This window comes from Brachyhypopomus gauderio, chromosome 9 (genome assembly GCF_052324685.1).
Source record: "Brachyhypopomus gauderio isolate BG-103 chromosome 9, BGAUD_0.2, whole genome shotgun sequence".
Taxonomy (NCBI): Eukaryota; Metazoa; Chordata; class Actinopteri; order Gymnotiformes; family Hypopomidae; genus Brachyhypopomus; species Brachyhypopomus gauderio.
Genome location: NC_135219.1, coordinates 7,136,721 through 7,155,934, shown reverse-complemented (window position 1 = coordinate 7,155,934; position 19,214 = coordinate 7,136,721). Strand labels below are relative to the sequence as shown.

The 19,214-nt window shown below is 40.1% G+C and overlaps 2 protein-coding genes across 4 annotated transcripts in view; both read left to right on the top strand.

The window, feature by feature from the left end:
• Nucleotides 1–9,664, top strand: part of LOC143522853 (cholesterol 24-hydroxylase-like) — a 28,365-nt gene extending 18,701 nt beyond the window's left edge. Inside the window, exons 13-16 of the mRNA XM_077016750.1 lie at nucleotides 5,634–5,744; nucleotides 8,525–8,613; nucleotides 8,712–8,778; nucleotides 9,328–9,664. Coding sequence (XP_076872865.1) covers nucleotides 5,634–5,744; nucleotides 8,525–8,613; nucleotides 8,712–8,778; nucleotides 9,328–9,468 — 408 coding nt within the window. The 3' untranslated portion in view covers nucleotides 9,469–9,664. The remainder of the gene's footprint in view (nucleotides 1–5,633; nucleotides 5,745–8,524; nucleotides 8,614–8,711; nucleotides 8,779–9,327) is intronic.
• A 1,962-nt stretch (nucleotides 9,665–11,626) lies between these two features.
• ccdc85cb (coiled-coil domain containing 85C, b) overlaps nucleotides 11,627–19,214 on the top strand; it is a 50,814-nt gene continuing 43,226 nt past the window's right edge. Inside the window, exons 1-2 of one of the 3 annotated variants that reach the window (XM_077016748.1) lie at nucleotides 11,630–11,866; nucleotides 12,178–13,001. In XM_077016748.1, the coding sequence (XP_076872863.1) occupies nucleotides 12,296–13,001 (706 nt within the window). In that variant the 5' untranslated portion in view covers nucleotides 11,630–11,866; nucleotides 12,178–12,295. Of the gene's footprint in view, nucleotides 13,002–19,214 lie in introns of all 3 variants that reach the window. The other 2 variants (XM_077016747.1, XM_077016749.1) reach the window with 2 other exon arrangements.

Here is a 19,214-nt window from a genome sequence, read left to right as displayed (position 1 = left end):
AATGGCCTTTTTGTGATTTCTTCATTGACACAATTATTCAACCCCTTTACGACTACCACTCCTAAGAACAGAGGTTCATTCCAGTGTTTTCCATCAGGTATTGAAAACATCTGTGGATGTCAACGAGCAGCAATCAAGCATGATAAGCACCAATTAGGCAGATTTAAAAGGACTGTGATACTCAGCTCCTTCTAGACATCTACTGGTGTGTTTCCAAGCATGGTGAAGGCAAGAGAATGGTCCCAGAAGACAAGAGAAGAGGTTATTGCTCTTCACAAGAATGGCAATGGATATAAAAAGATTGCGAAGTTGTTAAATATTCCAAGAGACACTATCGGAAGTATCATTCGCAAGTTCAAGTTAAAGGGCACAGTGGAAACGTTACCTGGTCGTGGCAGAAAGAAGATCCTGACCGCGACTGCTGTGCGCTACCTGAAGCGTAATGTGGAGAAAAATCCCCGCGTGACTGCTAAGGAACTGAAAAAAGACCTGTCAGATGTGGGCACTGAAGTTTCAGCTCAGACAATAAGGCGCGCACTGCATAACGAAGACCTCCATGCCAGAACGCCCAGACGCACCCCCTTGCTGACTCCAAAGAACAAGAAAAGTCGACTGCAGTATGCCAAAAGTCATGTGGACAAGCCACAAAGGTTTTGGGACAGTGTACTGTGGTCAGATGAAACTAAATTAGAACTGTTTGGGACAATGGACCAGCGCTATGTTTGGAGAAGGAAGAACCAGGCTTATGAACAAAAGAACACCTTGCCTACTGTGAAGCATGGCGGGGGGTCAATTATGCTTTGGGGCTGTTTTGCTTCTAATGGTACAGGAAAGCTTCAACGTGTGCAGGGTACCATGAATTCCCTTCAGTACCAGGAGATCTTGGAGGAAAATGTGATGGAGTCAGTCACAAACCTGCGGCTTGGGAGACGTTGGACCTTCCAACAGGACAATGATCCGAAGCACACATCCAAGTCCACTAGAGCATGGTTGAACATGAAAGGCTGGAACATTCTAGAGTGGCCATCGCAATCACCAGACTTAAATCCAATTGAGAACCTCTGGTGGGACCTAAAGAAGGCAGTTGCAGTGCGCAAGCCTAAGAATGTGACTGAACTGGAGGCTTTTGCCCATGAAGAATGGGCTAAGATACCCATAGGTCGCTGCAAGACACTTGTGTCAAGCTATGCTTCACGCTTGAAAGCTGTCATAACTGGAAAAGGATGTTGTACTAAGTACTAAAAAATAATGTCACTAGGGGGTTGAATAAAACTGATAATGATGTGAGCACAGTAAAGACATTTGTGGTTATTCCATCATAAATATTATGTTATGTTTGTCTAATTTATAAGTGCCTCTTTGATATAATTGTAAATAAGATGACTGAAATGATCAAAATCAATGTCAAACTGGCCAAAACACTTTATTTCAGTGGGGGTTGAATAAATTTGATCACAACTGTAAGTATGCATGGAATGTGGGCGTGGTGGTGAAACAGGTGAACTTGATTATGTCATCGGCTATTCCTGACAAGACCGCTGATGTGTACATCAGACCGCTGATGAAGAGAAGACTGTAGGCAGCAGGACAACACGACATTCACATCCTCCTCTTTTATGTCTTGGTTTAGTTACTTGGAGAGTTTGGGCACATAGTTTAGGCAATAGACAAGAGTTATGTATCAAGGTCATTGGCTACTCTCTAACTCTATTTAAACAGATTTTTCTAACTGTCATGGAAACTTCCTGAAATAGATGAGGACTCAGACATGGTTAAAAAAGAGAATTTAATTAAAAAGTAAAATAAGCATGAGAGTCTCGTCTCAAGAACAAGAACTCTGAGGAGAGAGGGCAGTCCTCTCTTCTTTATACCGTGCGCAGGTGCTCCTCCTCCATGCTATCTTAAGCACAGCATGTTTGGGCACACTGAGAAACTGAGGCGGGAGAATGTACATGTAACGATCATTGATATTTTCGCTACTTGTTTGGTTTGGATATTAGTAGAAGTTCATAGAAATTTGTAGAAGCCTCCCAGTAAGGTGGTCTGGGATCAATTCCGTTTAGGAGTGTGTTTATGGGGATTTCACATGAAACTTTCTTGTCCCGGGCCCCAGCAAGACTGTCAAGGGGCCTGACCACCATACCCAGACTTGTCGATCAGATTGCCAGATGGAGAAGTGCGATTTGTCACTCCAGAGAATGTGCCTCCACTGCTCTACAGTCCAGTGGTGGTGTGCTTTACATCACTGCATCTGATGCTTTGCATTGCACTTGGTGATGTATTGCTTGGATGCAGCTGCTCAACCATGGAAACCCATACCATGAAGCTCTCTGCACACTGTTCTTGAACTAATATGAAGGTCACATGAAGTTTGGATGTCTGTAGTGATTGTTTGGACTATGCGCTTCAGCATCCGCTGACCCCTCTCTATCAGTTTATGTGGCCTACCACTTTGTGGCTGAGTTGCTATCGTTCCCAAACACTTCCATTTTCTTATAATACAGCTGACAGTTGACTGTGGAATATTTAGGACCGAGGACATTTCACGACAGGATTTGTTGCACAGGTGGCGTCCTATCACAGTTCCATGCTAGAATTCACTGAGCATGCCTAAGTGCTTAATTTTTACACACGTGGCCATGGAAGTGATTGGAACACCTGATTCAGATAATTTGGATGGGTGAGCAAATACTTTTCGTAATATGTAGTGTATGTTGTGGCATGTTTGGTTATGTCAGTGGTTCCCAAACTTTTTCTGCCATGCCCCCCTTTAGTAGATGAGAATATTTTTACACAAAGCATGTAACGGCCAGAAATATGTGTAGGCTACTGTGTCTTTAAGGGAGCGAGTGGAGCGCGCGTATGGAATATTGTTTTTTTTAGCTTTCTGCCGTAGACCGAGTCAGACCACTGCTCTTTATTTTATTTCTGTAAGTAACGCATTAAATGAGCTTTGGACAACTCACCAGTTCATGTATGAACAGTGAAGTATTGCTGTAGCCCAGGTTTATTTTGGTCAACCAGCAAATAAGTGGAATACCACCAGCGCGAGTATTAAGGTTGAACTAACTCCGAAAGGCAAGCAATACAAGCATAGAATTTGCCTGAATAGATCTGTTTTTATGGATCGGTCACATTGTCCCCGATACCCGATCTAGAATTTTTTCAGATATTAATATCGGAATCGGTGCATCCCTAATATTGACACATGTGCACGTTTTACTTTCAAGCTCCGTGCCCCCCCTGCAATAGCTCCGCGCCCCACCTAGGGGGCGCGCCCCCCACTTTGGGAACCACTGGGTTATGTTATGTTAATATAATATCTGTTTGATATTTGTATGTAAAAAGGGTAGGCAAAATACGTTTTGGCTTCAGTTTACACCTTTTGGGTCAGAGAATAGTTTTTGGTAAACTAGGAAATTATGTTTATTGGTGGCTGTGTTATTGTGACCAAAATAAAGTATTAAATCAAAATCAATAAAATATAAAAATATATGTCATAGCAGGCCTATGTTGCTCATTTAGGGAATGCCAATGGGACCCTAAGGTCAGCCATGCACCAGTGGGTGGTGTATGCTGTTGTTATACTAGCCTGTCCCATTAGGCTGAGCAGGTGTACAGGAAAGGTTATCTGTCTGCCAGTCATTAACCAACGGTATTACATCACTGAGCAGACTCTGAACTTCACCCTCAGGTAAGGAGACTGATAGAACATTATTTCACCTATTCCCATTATCAAAAATATATTTTCCTAAGAGTTCAGGGTTGCTACAGTTACAATCTGACAATCTGAAACTTATGCGGAGGTAAATATGCATTATCTCTGACGAAGTTTTTAGGGGGGATTTTGAAATAACATTTCATAGAGGCCCCCTTAAAAAAAGAAGAACAGCTAATTAGGCAGATCACAGTAACATAGACATTTAAATATTCTGTGACAAAGATAAACACCTACTCCTGAACAAAATGTAATCATATCACTTATTCAGGAATTAGTTTGATTTCTTATCGTTCTAGCTGCAGTGCCATCTTTACACATACATTTATAATAACAAATAGCACACAATACATGTAAAGATAAATAAATAGATTCAAAATAGAAAAGAAATAACATAGCACACATGGATATTACATAGCACACAGATGTAAGATGTAAAATGTGCCATATTTGTCAATTGTGATTTTTCACCACAATCAAAATTTGTCCTCCGCTTTTACCCATCTGTGCAGTTAGAACACACACACACTAGTGATTACTAGGGGGATGTAATGCACACGTGCCCAAAGCAGTGGGCAGCCCTAACACAGTGCTTGAGGAGCAGTTGGGGTTAGGTGGCTTGCTCAAGGGTACATCAGTCATGGCCTCGGGCCTGGGAATGGAACCCACAACCCTCCAGTCACAAGACCAGTTCCCTACCACCAGACCATGACTACCATGACATGTGCTATACTAACATAGTCTATACTAACTTAAGAAACCAGTTAGTCTATACTAACATAGCACATGATCATACATGACCCATAGTAATACATGGGAGATATAAATGCAGGGTGATACATATATTATACCATGAAGGGTACTTAGTTGAACCCATTAATACCTAATACATGAGGGGTCCTAAACTGCGCATTTACACCAAATACTTAATGTTCAGACAGTATAGACACAGGATTTAGTTTGGACCTCTAACTATAGTCCAGTGTTAGTGTCCAGGATAATGATACTTGGTTAGAATTATGTCAAATGTGGCGTCTTTGTCTTTCCTCTAGGCTAGGTTACAATCCAATGTCTGTCTTGGAACATAAAGTTATAAGAACCCTTGAAATTTTTGCATCCTTAGATATATCTGTCAATGAATTTCAAAGAGATGGCGGTCAGTGGTGAGATCTAAGGGAGTCAGATAATGTTGGTTCTTCACAATTGTTCCTTAAATTTCCTTCCTGGGCTTGTGAGCTTTGGGTCCCCAACGGGTGATGGGTAGAAAACCTTGCTGCATTCTTCATTATACACTAAAGGAACCTTAAGAAACCAGATATGGTTAGACTCTTAAACTTTGAACGGGTGTCCTTCCTGTGGTTGTGATCTGTAAGTCCCCAGAGCTAGGTTGTGACGACAGGTGTACGATCGGCACACACCGCGTCAGAAAATGTAGAGAGAGATAGACCCAAGCGCCGTATGAAGCAGTCAGGAGATAATCGTTGAAAACTGCGTGCGTGCAATGAACCCCCATGCAGATCAACAGAAAATAAATCCCACACAAACACTGTAAAAAAAACCAAACTCAAAAGGATGAGAGACAAGCGAGAGAACGGTGGCGAAACACCTTCACAAAGAGAAAAGAGAAAGGGCTGAGAACGTAACAGTAAAACTAAAAAAGAATCAGCAATGATCCGTCTCCACAAGCTTCCTTAAGAAGCCATGGCAACAGGTGAAACGGATCATTGCTGATTGCACCGATTCAGTCTAGGACTGACTCGGGTGCCTCTTGTGGAGGTAGAAGGCGTGGCACCCGAGCCAGCCCTGACATAGGTAGTGGAAACTTTTTGCTTACTCCACTACACTGGTTACATATTTATTTGGGAGATCAAGAATTCTACTGATTTGATGAAGAGTATTTGTGTCTGTAACTTAGGTTCTGAAGGAAACACTCCGCATGTACCCTACAGCACCCGGAACATCTCGTTGGCTCCATGAGGATATGGTCATCAGTGGATTTAAAATCCCAGCAGGATGCTCTATTCATGTAAGTGTGCATCTAGTGACAATTAGTATTAGTAATATTTAGTATATTTTTGGTTGATTCTTTTTTATTCTTGTTTAAATTTTATGTCATTTTATTCTTTTATTGCCTTATTTTATGTTTTTCTTTTATTTATTGTGTAAAGCACTTTGAGTTGCATGTATGTGCAACAGTCGAGTTGAGGCAGAATGTCAAGGCGAGTTTAACATGAGTTTAACTAGCTTTTATTTGCTTGGACACTGTGCAGGGAGCAATCACTAACGACTACACACACAAACACGCGAGGTCAAACTCAAGGACAGAACAACATGAACGCACATTGTATACTCTGAAATAAATGAGACCCAAGTGTTGACGAGATGAGCCACAAGTGAGATGGCTGAACAGGCACACATTTGACCACACCCAAAGGAAATGCATATGGACATAGCTAGATGTAGACTACACATACACACACCCAAGTGGAGAGGCCCAGGGCTGTAATGTGACAGTATGTATGAAAGGTAGTATACAAATAAAAATTATTATTATTATTATGTTTTATTATTTATTATATTAATATTTATATTTTGTCATTTATCAGGAATAAATAAATAAAATTCATTTATATAGCTATTTACAACAACTGTTGTCACAAAAGCAACTTTACACATGTTTGAGTCCTGCCCCCAATGAGCAAGCCGAAGGTGCCAGTAGCAAGGAAAAATTCCCTAGAGCTTGAGAAAGAAACGTAAGAGGAACCAAGGCTCATAAAGGGGAAACCCATCCTCTTCTGGGCAGCAACAGTCAGCACAATAACAATATTTTAGAGCAGGGGTGTCAAACATAAGGCCTGTGGACCAGAACCGGTTCGCCAGAGGGTTCAGTCGAGCCCGCGGAATAAACCTGGATTATTAAAGAAGAATAAACTCCATTTTATTTAAAATCTGCAGTTCCAATAATGCCCGCTAAGGGTGTGTTTTAGTCAGTTATTTCTCTTTACCTGCTTTTTCTGTTGACCCTGGCACCCTCTTAAGTGAAATGTCTTTGTAAATAAAGAGAAAAGTGGACACAGAGTGTCGGATTTTTCAAGAAAAATGGAAAGTTCATGTGTTCAGAATTGCTTCCCAGATGTGGAAAATGTCATTGTGATCCGTTTTTATGCATAATGCACTTAAATAAATGTTTAACTGAGTATAAAATGTTGTTGAAAGTGCACATACTTTTCTTATTGTTAGTTTCATGTAATTTTGGAATGAGTTTACTGGTCTGGCCCCCTTGAGATCCGATTACGTTGTATGCGTCCCCCAGACCAAAATGAGTTTGACACCCCTGTTTTAGAGATTAGATAAGTTAAGAGATAAGAGAATCTTTACTGTCATTATACAATACATAGTATAATGAAATTTTGTTGACAGCTTCCCAGCTGATTTTGTTGGCAGCAAAACTGCCAATAACTGAACAATAAAACAAAAACCCACCCCTCCTCATCACAGCCCGTATCCCCTCAGCCCACCACGATCAGCCAGCACAACCAATCACCATGCCACAGACATGACCCGACAGACAAAAAGTCTAAAAAACAAAGAATGGAAAAGAGCACACAGTTAGTCAGGTAGAGCCTCTAATTTAGTGAAGTAGGAGATGAAGGGCTGCCATTTATTTAAAAAAATTAGCTGTGCAGCCTCTTAATGTATATTTAATTTTTTCCAATTAAAAAAATAACAATATCCTTGAGGCAGCGGGAGATGGGAGGATATTTGCTGGATTTTCATTGGAGTAACAGGGAGCGTCTAGCTAGTAGGGAAATGAAAGCTATAATGTCTTTTTGTGTGGAATTAAGAGTAAGTGAGGGGTCAGAGATTCCCCTAACATTCTACAGACAATCTACAGACAATCGCATGTGGACGTTCCCTGGGTTTTGGTTTAGGCTGAAGTAAATTGTTCCTTCTCGATCTGCTCTCTAAATCCTCGCATTTGTCTTCTAGCTTGGCCACACTAGCTGTCAGAGATTCAGTCGTGTTCTTCATTGTGGCTACATCATCCGAGCTCATGGAGAACACGTGTTCCATTTCTCCAACTTTTATCTCTGAGATAGCGGCCTCGGTAATGGCTTTTAAGTTCGCCATTTGAGTTTTCATGGCTTGCAAATCATATTTTATAGGCGCCAAAGCCCAATGATTCCTGAAGCTCCGTCAAAGATCTCCGCTTTATTATTATTTAGTGAGGTTAGCATCTCAAGCTTGAGAGAGGGCACACCGAAGTTAGCATGTGTAGAAACGGGAGGCTGGTTCAAAGGCATGATTGGCTGTGTTTGCACGGTGCTCCGGGTGGATTTCGATCCCTTACCCGACATCTTGCACACCTCGTCATTGTAGTTCAACAATCTAATCTTTAAAGAATCTGACGAAGGTAGGAGTGTCACCAATTCACACTTTTAAATAACGTTTTAATATAAACCGGCAGGAGCTTACAAAGCTACGTCCTACACCATCGATGCTCAAGAGTGTCCCCAACTTCATCACATTACAGACATAATTGTGTTCTGCGAAGCACAGCAATGTATCAGTCTCAGCCGCAGAAGGCTGCTTGAGTTCTTATATTTGCCACTCAAAAAGTGCCACTCAAAAACCCACACTGGGCCTCTTGATCTCTAGGGATGAGACAGAGGATTAACATGCATGGCAGCAGTTGAGCTATACTCTATATACATATGCTACATATAGGCTATACATCTGTTTCTTCTAAAGAGGACAATGAGTGTATGCAAGGGTTCCTATTAACTGCTATGTCTCCCTCTGCAGTTCAGTTCTTATATCACATCAAGGATGGAAAAATTCTTCAAAAATCCTTTGAAGTTTGATCCAGAAAGATTTCATCCAAATGCCAGCAAGTATGTTTTCCTATTATTATTCTTATTGCTATCTATATAACTAACTAACCTTAGGCCTATTGAATATGATAATATAAACTTGTCTTCTCTTTGTAAAGGCCTTATTTCTGCTACTTCCCATTTGCCCTCGGTCCACGGTCCTGTCTTGGGCAGACTTTCTCACAAGTGAGTTCTCATTCACACCACATGCATTTGTAATCTTTTCTTACCACATAATAATGAATGCACACCTACACACACACACACACACACACACACACACACACACACACGTGTATGTGTATATACAGCATAAGAGAGACAGACAGATCCTTCAACGTGCTTCTGAATTAGTAAGACTAGTAATAGTACTACTAATTTATATATGAAAATAATAAAGCAGGTGTTTAAATCATAACATTAATTTCATGGAATTCTAAAGTTCTAAAAATTTAGATCAGTTCTTATTCTTTGAATTTCCAAATTTCATTGGTGCCACAGCAGCAACCACTTGGCAAAGCAAACAGACATGTCATTAATACAATGTCCAATAGTTGTTGCTATGGCATCAATATATATATATATATATATATATATATATATATATATATATATATATATATATATATATATATATATATATATATATATATATATATATATATATATGCGCATATCAAAGCAATTAGCCCATCATGCATTTTGATTACTACACACTAATCTCTTTCTGCTTAGATGGAGGCTAAAGTCGTGCTTGCCAAGTTTCTTCAGAGATTTGACTTTAGTCTTGTGCCTGGGCAGTCCTTTGACATAAAAGACTCAGGAACCCTTCGCCCTAAAAGTGGAGTGTTATGCACTATCAAACATAGTGTTTAAAGCATATTAAATGGTGTGCTTTCAGGAATTATCCTTTACACTGCATTTACTCTTCTGACTTTAAGCATTATATTCCTGTGATTATGCCTTTTTGGATCAATATAAAATCAAGTCTAACCATGTTGTGACACTACTGCCATGTTTATTTTTCATCTGCTACTCTTTGCTGATTTTCTCTTATATTGTGTTGATCAGTTTGAATTCACATAACAGTGACTTACTTTTGGAATTGGATAAAATGAGTTTTAGAATTTGTTTTTGAATATTGCTTCTGCACAATATCATAATGAAATAAAATGCACTGATTCATGTTTTCGTTCATCCTGGCTTAATTCACTGTTTCTTTTACAACACTGAGTTTCATGTTTCACAATATATATTTAAAAATTAAACTTGAAGTTTATGCATTCAAATATTTCTACATAAAGGCCCCAGTGCAGATTGAACTCATGACCCCTTGTTTCCAAAAGGCTGTCTAATGCTAGTATCTTCGGTTTCTATTTAATCATGCCCCCCTGTTTGAGTAGAGGTGTAAAAAAGAAGGATGGAAAGAAATGCAGCAAAGGAAATAGACTCCTAGAAATAGGAGTTGATGTAGAGCAGGGGTGCCCATTACGTCGATCGCGATCGACCGGTCGCGTGTTGAAGTGTTGGTCGATTGCGAAGGAATGCGGGTAGATCGCATGACATTAAAAAGTAGTGGATGAATGACAGGATATCGTCCATCTGCTCTGACGGTTGTATATATACACCGTCCCGGTAACAATTTATGTTCGCCACCCCCCCATCTTATAAGTAGCTCGCAACCTGAAAATTTGTGGGCACCCCTGATGTAGAGGATCTGATGTAGAGGAGCTGATGTAGAGGAGTTGATGAGACAGTGAAGAAAGAAAGGAGTACATTACACCTTCAAACAAAAGAACACAAAATAATGAATATAGCTGGAACAACAGTATAAGATACACCAACAGTACCAGAGAGTGGTGAAACAACAGAAAACAAAGAGAAACGAAAAAGAAAGAGGAAAAACAGGCAATTCATTAAATATTTATTTTTATATTTTCTAATAAACAGCAGAAGAACGATTACAAAACCTTGGCCTTCAAAGATCTTTATCCTAGCCTTATTTTAATCTTTCTTCTGCCAAGACTCAAGAGAGAACCTATCCTTCTTGGGCAGTCTAGCTAAAAAACAGTCCATGTTTTATTTCATAATTTTTAGTCCAAGAAGCCACTTCAGTGTACAGGTGCATCTCAATAAATTAGAATAACATCAAAAACGTTTGCATCAGCAGCAGAAGACCACACCGAGTGCCACTCCTGTCAGCTAAGAACAGGAAACTGAAGCTGTTTGCACTGGTTCACCAAAACTGGACAATAGAAGATTGGAAAAATGTTGCCTGTTCTGATAAGTCTTGATTTCTGCTGCGATATTCGGATGTCGGAGTCAGAATTTGACGTAAACAATGTGAAAGCATGGATACATCCTGAGTTGTCTCAACTGCTCAGGCTGGTGGTGGTGGTGCAATGGTGTGGAGGATATATTGCTGGCTCACTTTGGACCCATTTGCATCTTGTCAATGCCACAGCCTAACTGAGTATTGTTGCTGACCATGTTCATCCCTTTATGACCACAGTGTACCCATCTTCTGGCTACATCCAGCATGATAATGTGCTATGTCTTAAAGCGCGAATCATCTCAGACTGATTTCTTGAACACAACAATGAGTTCACTGTACTTGAATGGCCTCAATCCAGTAGAGCACCTTTGGGATGTGGTGGAACAGGATATTCACATCATGTATGTGCAGCCGATAAATCTGCAGCAACTATGTGATGCTATCATGTCAATATGGACCAGACTCTCTGAGGAATGTGAATCTATGCCATGAAGGATTAAGGCAGTCCTGAAGGCAAAAGGGGATCCAACCCGGTACTAGCAAACTAGCAAGATGTACCTAATAAAGTGGCCGGTGAGTTTGTATGTGTGTGTGTATATATATATATATATATATATATATATATATATATATATATATATATATATATATATATATACTGTACACACACACACACACACAATATGCATGTATAGTTTAGTGAATGCAGTACCTAATGGTTGCGAATGAAGTTATTTCTGTGCGCTGTTTCCTTAAGTGGGCAGCGTCTGATTTCCATTTGCCCTATTCTCGTGGCTTGCTACCTGTTCAGCATTCTCTCTCGTCTTGATTGGATGTCCGTAAGACAATTCTCTCCCATAATCTTCAGAATTTGGACGATTTCAAACTGGAAGCTCGTTTGTGCGTTTATCTCCTCTACGAAAACATTCCACTCTGGAAGCCACTCGAATAACTGGAATGTATATAACGCCTTAGCATATTTGCTGTTTGTAAAGACAGGTACGTTGTAGATTACTTTTAGATAACGATATCGTAGGGCTGTTGAAACCCAGCAACGTTCCTTGCCTTTCGACAATTTTATGGTATGTACTTAGAAAAGTGTTACATTTTGCAGTATTGTAACAGACCTCGTACTGTCTTTAACAAGACTGGTGCTCAAATATTGTTTTCGTTTAAGCCACGGGATTTCGAAGAGGGTTATGCCAGAGGCGTTGGTTCGCAAGTGCTAGTTTATTTTGTCGAATAATGTTGCTTTGCATGACTATCCTGTTTTTTTTACCTTTTAACGTGATCAACGCAATCTATTGCAGAGGCCCGTAAAGGACTATGTACTACTGGTTTGTTTACCATCGCCCAATTCGAGCATGTCACCGCGAAATCTAAAGCTTGACTGTTTCGTTTGTTAAAATTCCCACGCTAGTATTTGCGATGGCAAAGCATTTACCCGATGGAGCAGGTGAGGACCTTGGTAAGGTCTCTGATGATGAGCTGTTGAGATGGACCAAGGATGAATTGATCAAAAGGCTAAGAAAAGTCGACAGTGAGAAAATGAACTTAATGATTGAGCACGGGAACATGATGAAGGACGTCAATCGCAGGCTGCAGGTGCACCTACACGAAATAAGGAATCTGAAAGAAATCAACCAGAAATTGCAGGACGACAATCAAGAGCTCAGGGAGCTCTGTTGCTTCCTGGACGACGACAGGCAAAAGGGCAAAAAACTGTCGCGGGAGTGGCAGCGGTTTGGGAGATACACTGCAAGCGCGGTTTGGAAAGAGGTGGGTGCGTACCAGCAGAAGCTGATGGAACTAGAGGCCAACCAGGAGACTGTGATGCGCGAGAACGCGGACCTTAAAGAAATCATCGTCATGCTGGATGACAATATAAATGGCGCTGGTTCAAGAAGTTCCATCGACAGCCAGTCCAGTCTATCTAATTTGAATGGTGGCTCTGGTACTGTGCGAGATGTTGGAGATGGGAGCAGTACATCTAGTGGAGGCAGTGCTGGTAGCCCTGACCATCACCATAACCATATAAGCAAAGCAATGGAGACAAAGATTGGGACAGCAAGGAGGTCAATGGATGATCTCTCTACTCCCCATCATCATAGAAGTACTCCAAATGGACTGAATGGTAAGTGATTCTCTCTCTCTCTCTCTCTCTCTCTCTCTCTCTCTCTCTCTCTCTCAGTCCATACTATATTAAATTTCATCATAAATGTTCGCTTTTAATTAGTCCAAGCATTTTACGAAGATAACTCAAAGCATAATCACCCAATTCTTCAGTGAAAATTTTTGTGCAAGTCCTACCATTAATCATACAGTAATTAAAAACATTAAGATTACACCTTGGCAAGTGCAATGTGACCTTTACAGCTTTTCACAGTGAACTAATGTGGAGGTCTTAATTTCTTCCAAATTTCATGTCCCTGGCAAACGAGGCTGTTGGGGAATAAGATCTGCTGTTTGCTTCTTTGACCTTCATTATTTTGGTTCAATCCCCTTATGAGCAGGAATAACTTTTCTATCATAGATATGCAATGTTTTGTGTGTGTGTGTGCCCTGCTTGATGCTTTTGTGTATGTATGTGTGTGTGTGTGTGTGTGTGTGTGTGTGTGTGTGTGTGTGTGTGTGTGTGTGTGTGTGTGTGTGTGGTAGGGCTGCACGATTAATCGTATTTTTATCGTTATCGCGATGTGAAGTTTCACGATAAACACATCGAAAGAGCCACGATAACTCCTTGAATAACAGCAAACTCAAATTGCGTTATCCTCGTCCAGCATTAGAGGGAGCTATTCGCGCTGCAGACTATGATCACGTGACGTAAGTAGGCAAGAGGCAGAGTGAGGCAGAGTTGCCAGGTTCTCGGTTTTCACGCCAAATTGGGCTTGTTTGAAAATCCAGCCGCGGGTAAAAATTCTGGGGCCACGGGGTGCGGTTTTTTTGGGCTACTTTTGAGTTGGGCTACTGCGGAAGTTACAAGTCAACACTAAGAATCGATCGCGATATAATACTTAATTTGTCTCCAGTTCACACTCGCAACACCCTTTTTTATCACATTATTTAATGTTATTATTTATTTAAAGTTCGCGCGCGCCGCGTCTCGGCGCAATGAGAACAGTCATGTTTGCAGGGTTCATACACCTATACAAGGTGGAATTCAAGCACTTGTACGTCACTTTCAAGGTCAATTTCAATAATTCCCAGCACGTTATTGAATTAAATATTTATACATATACTCTAAATGATTCGAAATAATTCGCTTTTTTATCACATTATTTAATGTATATTTATTTTCAAAACGCCCAATCTTAACTTCTTCACGTTCTCTCATGTTTCGTCCTGGAATTACAAGAGGCTCGTATTTGTTAACGTAATACAAGAGAATTGTTCAGTCAGACAGATATTTGTTGTGAAACGAAGTAGTTACAATTTCAAGCCTTTTCAAATACTTTAGCCTAAATTCCAGCACTTTTCAAACCTGAAACACAAAGCAACATTAAAATTGGTCAGGTAAAAGTTCATTCCCCTGTATTTGAGGGGTGTTTTTTTTATACTACTAGGCCTACATATCGTTTCGGACAACACTGCAAAGAATGTGACACGGCAAGATTAAACGCTTCCGCCGTTCGCGGAGGTTAACGAGGTGTGCGGAGTCGCTCACTCGTGAAAGTATAAACCTAGATTGAATCTATTGTTGAATAAACCTGCAAAATATTTGGAATTATTCTGGATTCATTACACAGTAAAAAACAAAACAAATTAACGTGCTGCTGTTCAGAGAGACACTACATTTCTGTATTTTAATCTTAATTTATCGTGGTTCACATCGATATCGGGATATCCAACAACGTTATCGCACATCGCAATTCTAGTCCATATCGTGCACCCCTAGTGTGTGGCATGGATTAAGTGTTTGGCCTGTGAAGTCATTTACCTTGAATGCCAAGCAGGGTGTGCATGTCGTCCTGCCAGGTGTGTGTTTAGGACTTTGAACTCAAGGGAAGGGCTGCGTAAACACATTGGAGAAGCCGAGCATAGTTGGGTGGAGGGTTTTGTAGAAATAAAGGCTCACAGTGTGAAGTGAGATTCATTATATGCACTGAGTTTAGTGTATCTAAGAGTGGATGCGATCTGAGATTTTCTGGGGTGGGGGTGGGCGTGGGGGTGGGGGTTGTGGGAGTGGTCTCACATGCCAAGATGTTCCCCATCCTGATGCCCAGATGGTGGTGCAGTAATCAAAGCATCAAGACACCACATATCCCACCCTGCACTGTATGAGTGCACACCACTCTTGAAAAGTACCTAAAAGGGACCATCATACTGCATACTACATTATCATGTGTATCATGCAGTATACATGGAAAATGGCACTATAGTAAAACTATAGTTCTGTGGGTCAGTTTGTTCAGACTCTATTTTAAATTATTTTTATGTAGTAGTATGTAAGTCATTTCTAACTATACTATGAAACTAGTTTACTGGTCCACATACTAATAAAGGTAACAAATCTTTTAAAAGCTTTATAATTTCTGCTTTCCTTCTTCAGGTCTAATAATGTAGTACCTCTCATTTCAGGCAGCCATCTTTGTGGTCATACATCACTTCTTTGCAGTTTTAGCTGATTGTGATGTCTGGCTCTGCCGGTCTGGAATTGTGAGGTCATGTGGTAATACCTCATTGCAAAACCACTGGTCTATGCAGACTTTTCCATTTTGTTGGAAATGTAATGTTTATGTGAAATAATATACCAGCACATGTTGAGAAAATACAATGGATCAGAGTTTGAAAATTATCACTTTTCCTGCTAATGACACAACCTCTAAATTAACAGTTAATGTACTTCAAGACATTATGTCCACTGGCATAGGGAAGAGTATGCACAGGGAAGTTACCTCAACCTAAGGGCAAAAAAAAATTAATTGATTGAACAGCCTCTTGTGGCAGGCCCCCAGAATTCTGCATTCCACCACTGATTACATCACATAAGTGCTGAAGAAGAGAACATGGATCACTTTTTCACTGTAGCTCAGATATTTCCTCTAATGTATCTGTGTTTTAAGGGGTGTTCACACCATCTGTCAGTCATATCACTAACATACTAATTAGAAGACCTGTGCCTGGAACTAACACTCCCCTGTTAATCCTGATAATAGATGGAGTTAAACTGGTTTACGATATAATCCTGTTTGATTTTACAATTACAGTGGACATATTTTCAATAACATCGCCTTTTCTATAACTCCTAAAACAATATTATTATTACCTATTTTTGGTATTTTTTTATATTTAATATTTAATTAGTACTATGAAGATAAGACACAAGCAAATCAGTGTCAGTCAGAATTCACAAAACAGCAGAATTTGACTTATTTGATCTATTTCTCTAATGTAAAGGCATGTGAACATGCTTGCATGTCCCTAAAGTCACACTGTGTCTGGACCTGAGGCACTGTTGTTTTTCTTTCTGCTGTCTTTGAGGATTTCAAGGTGTACTGTTCTTTGCTAATAGTAACCTGCCTGGTGTCTTGTTATTCTTTGCTGTTTTATATCTTGCCTCTCCAGTAAGCATGATGTTATCAAAGCCATGACTCACATCTTGAGACAAAGTAAACATTACTACATGATGCACTTTGTGTCCCCTTTGTGTTGTGTTGCAGTTGTCTGAAAGAAAGCCTGCTTTTCAGGAGATCTCACATTCCTGGACAGAGGTGGAAACTGAGCTCCTTCTCAGCTTAAAATTGCTTTGGAGTTGTGTAATCACCTGCTCTTGCTTGTGTTGGTGAGGTTTAAATCGGAGGCTAAAAGGTTAAAGATAAATACTCTGCATTTTGAGCATTGTAACCAGAACCTGCAGTTTTAATTTTTCTGCAGTTCATGTTCTCTAAATTTTAATCATAAGGCTGACATAGCTCCTATCCAGTTAGTGTTTTGAACATTACCTAGTAGCCAGGCCACAAAAACTGTATTCTCCATAAAATGGATTGCACATCAATCTAAGAAACAAATACTGTATGCAAATGCTGTTATAGAAGCATTTGTTTATTAGTAACCAAATGATTGTGGGTGTACACAATGATTTAGGTATTGTAACTCATCTGTTTGTGTTTTGCCATCCTGTAGCAATACTGTGACTAATCTATGACCACATTGCTGATGTTTTGCTTAATAACTTTTAATCCAGTAGTGACACAAGTAGTGCTGGGTGATATGAACTCAAATCAGTATCATAAATAATTGAACATTTTACCTCAGTTACATTTAGCAAAAAATTTGTTTTTTTTTTAGTTCAACAAGTGTTCAACTGGGATATTTTTTCCTAATGAAAGAGGTCATATTGCTGTGATTATAACAACTGAAGGAAACACACATTTGAACTATTTATGGATATTTATTGAACATTTCCACCAACTGAAATCAAAGCGTACATTACAGCACAGTACACACAGGTCACCTTTGTACATTGCATCCTCTCTCTTCCTCTCAAAATTTCAATGGGTGCTGTGCTCATTGGCTGAATCATATTGCATGTGTTACCTTTGCGTATTAGTCTAGAAATGTTTAAGTAATGTATGTGTTTTTTTTATGACATTTCTATGGGTGCTAGGGAGTGCTGTGGCTATCCTAGGCATAGTTACACCACCTTCAAGCCGCTCCTTGGTTTGACCCCCACTACCGCTTCATGGACAGTAAAGCCCAAGTGTCCACTGTAGGTGCTTTCGGCAGTAGACAATCGACATGGGTTTAACATGTCACTGATGGCAACTGAGTAGTCATGACAACTGTCAACAGATCAGTAGCAGTTATGAGGAGGGAGCCTTGGCTGTGACAAATAACTGGGTTCCTACTACAATAGGGGTGGCGCGCAGGTGGCTGTTGTTCAAGGACTGGCTGATGCACTAAAAGAGGGAAAGAGATTTGTGAGGTTGGGATTCCTGGGTGCAGGGCCATAGCTTTTTCAGCACACTGTTCTTCACCTGCAGGAAATTGACATACAGTGAAGCATAGCAGTTATCTTGTTGAGGATACAGTAATCAGGACACTACCACACGCACAGCAGCTAGTGGGATTCCAAAAAAACTGAAAAATAAAGCAGTTATTTAGTTTTTTCAGTATTGTTTCATTTTTTAGTGCCTAAGTGAGTGCAGTTAGTTTTGCTTTCTTTTAATTTTATATTCATGTAGTTAGAACATTTTACTTACTTATTCAGAGCATTGTCATGATATTATGTTGGATCCCTTTAAAGATGCATTTTCCAGGCTTTTCTGATTGTGTGTGTGATGGAGCTTTTGAAAAACTGGCTAGGTGATGCTCTGACAGGGAGCTGCTAGACGAAAGCCCTCAGTCAGCAATCCAATTCTGTTAGTGCAAGACGTGGGTGACCTCTGTAGCACAGCGACAGAGTCAACACTAGCACGTCCCAAATGTTATCTGTGGGTGACTGGGGACCCTAATTTTTTTGTTAGTCAGCTATTTTCGTTAGTTTTGTTGGCACTTAGGAGAGCAGTGCACTCGAAACAGCTATGTCAACCCATTTGCTCTTTGTGCCTTGGAGTCCTAGCGATGTAGTGGTGCTCCAGAGTGATACATCTCTATCTCCATGCCCCAGGAAATTACTGATCACTTGGAAGTGGCAGATGCACTGGCTCAAAGTGAACACCACAAGTGCATTTGAGCCTGAATTCTGAAGTTCAGCATTATAGTGCACTCCATGCTTCTGAACTGAACTGAAAAAGAAATGGATTTAAAAAACCTCAGGGCTAATAATAAAACACAGATAAGAAATTGGATCTTTGCAAAAATCCGTCTGGTATTCATTCTTTCAATTGTAACCATTTCTCACTATCAGAATGTTATTTTGCAAGCGGTTTGCTTTACTTAATGGATATTTCTTCCTTTTACCTTTGTCTGTTAACATTTCTTTGAGTGTACTGTAGGGGTGGGAATCGTTTACTATCTCACAATTAGATTCGATTCCGATTTTGGGGGCCACAATTCAATTCAAAAATTGATTTTCGATTCAAAACGATTTTCGATTAAAAAAACGATTTGATTTATAAAAATGTCTGCTTCAGTCTATAAAATCTGCATGATCTACTACAGTCTGCTTTGCAAGACAGAACGACAAATACAGAAAATTAAGTCTTTCACATTTAATTAACAAAAATTAAGTGCTTTGGTAAAATAAAATGGTTTTTGTTGTTACCAAAATTCTTGAGGTTCATTTTGCGAGCTGTCAGGGCTGGCTCGGATGCAGTTCCCCCAGCCGTCGCTAGGGGCACCAGAGTCAGTCCCAGACTAAACCGACGTAACCGTACGTTCTCAGCCAGTCTCTGCTTTCTCTGTG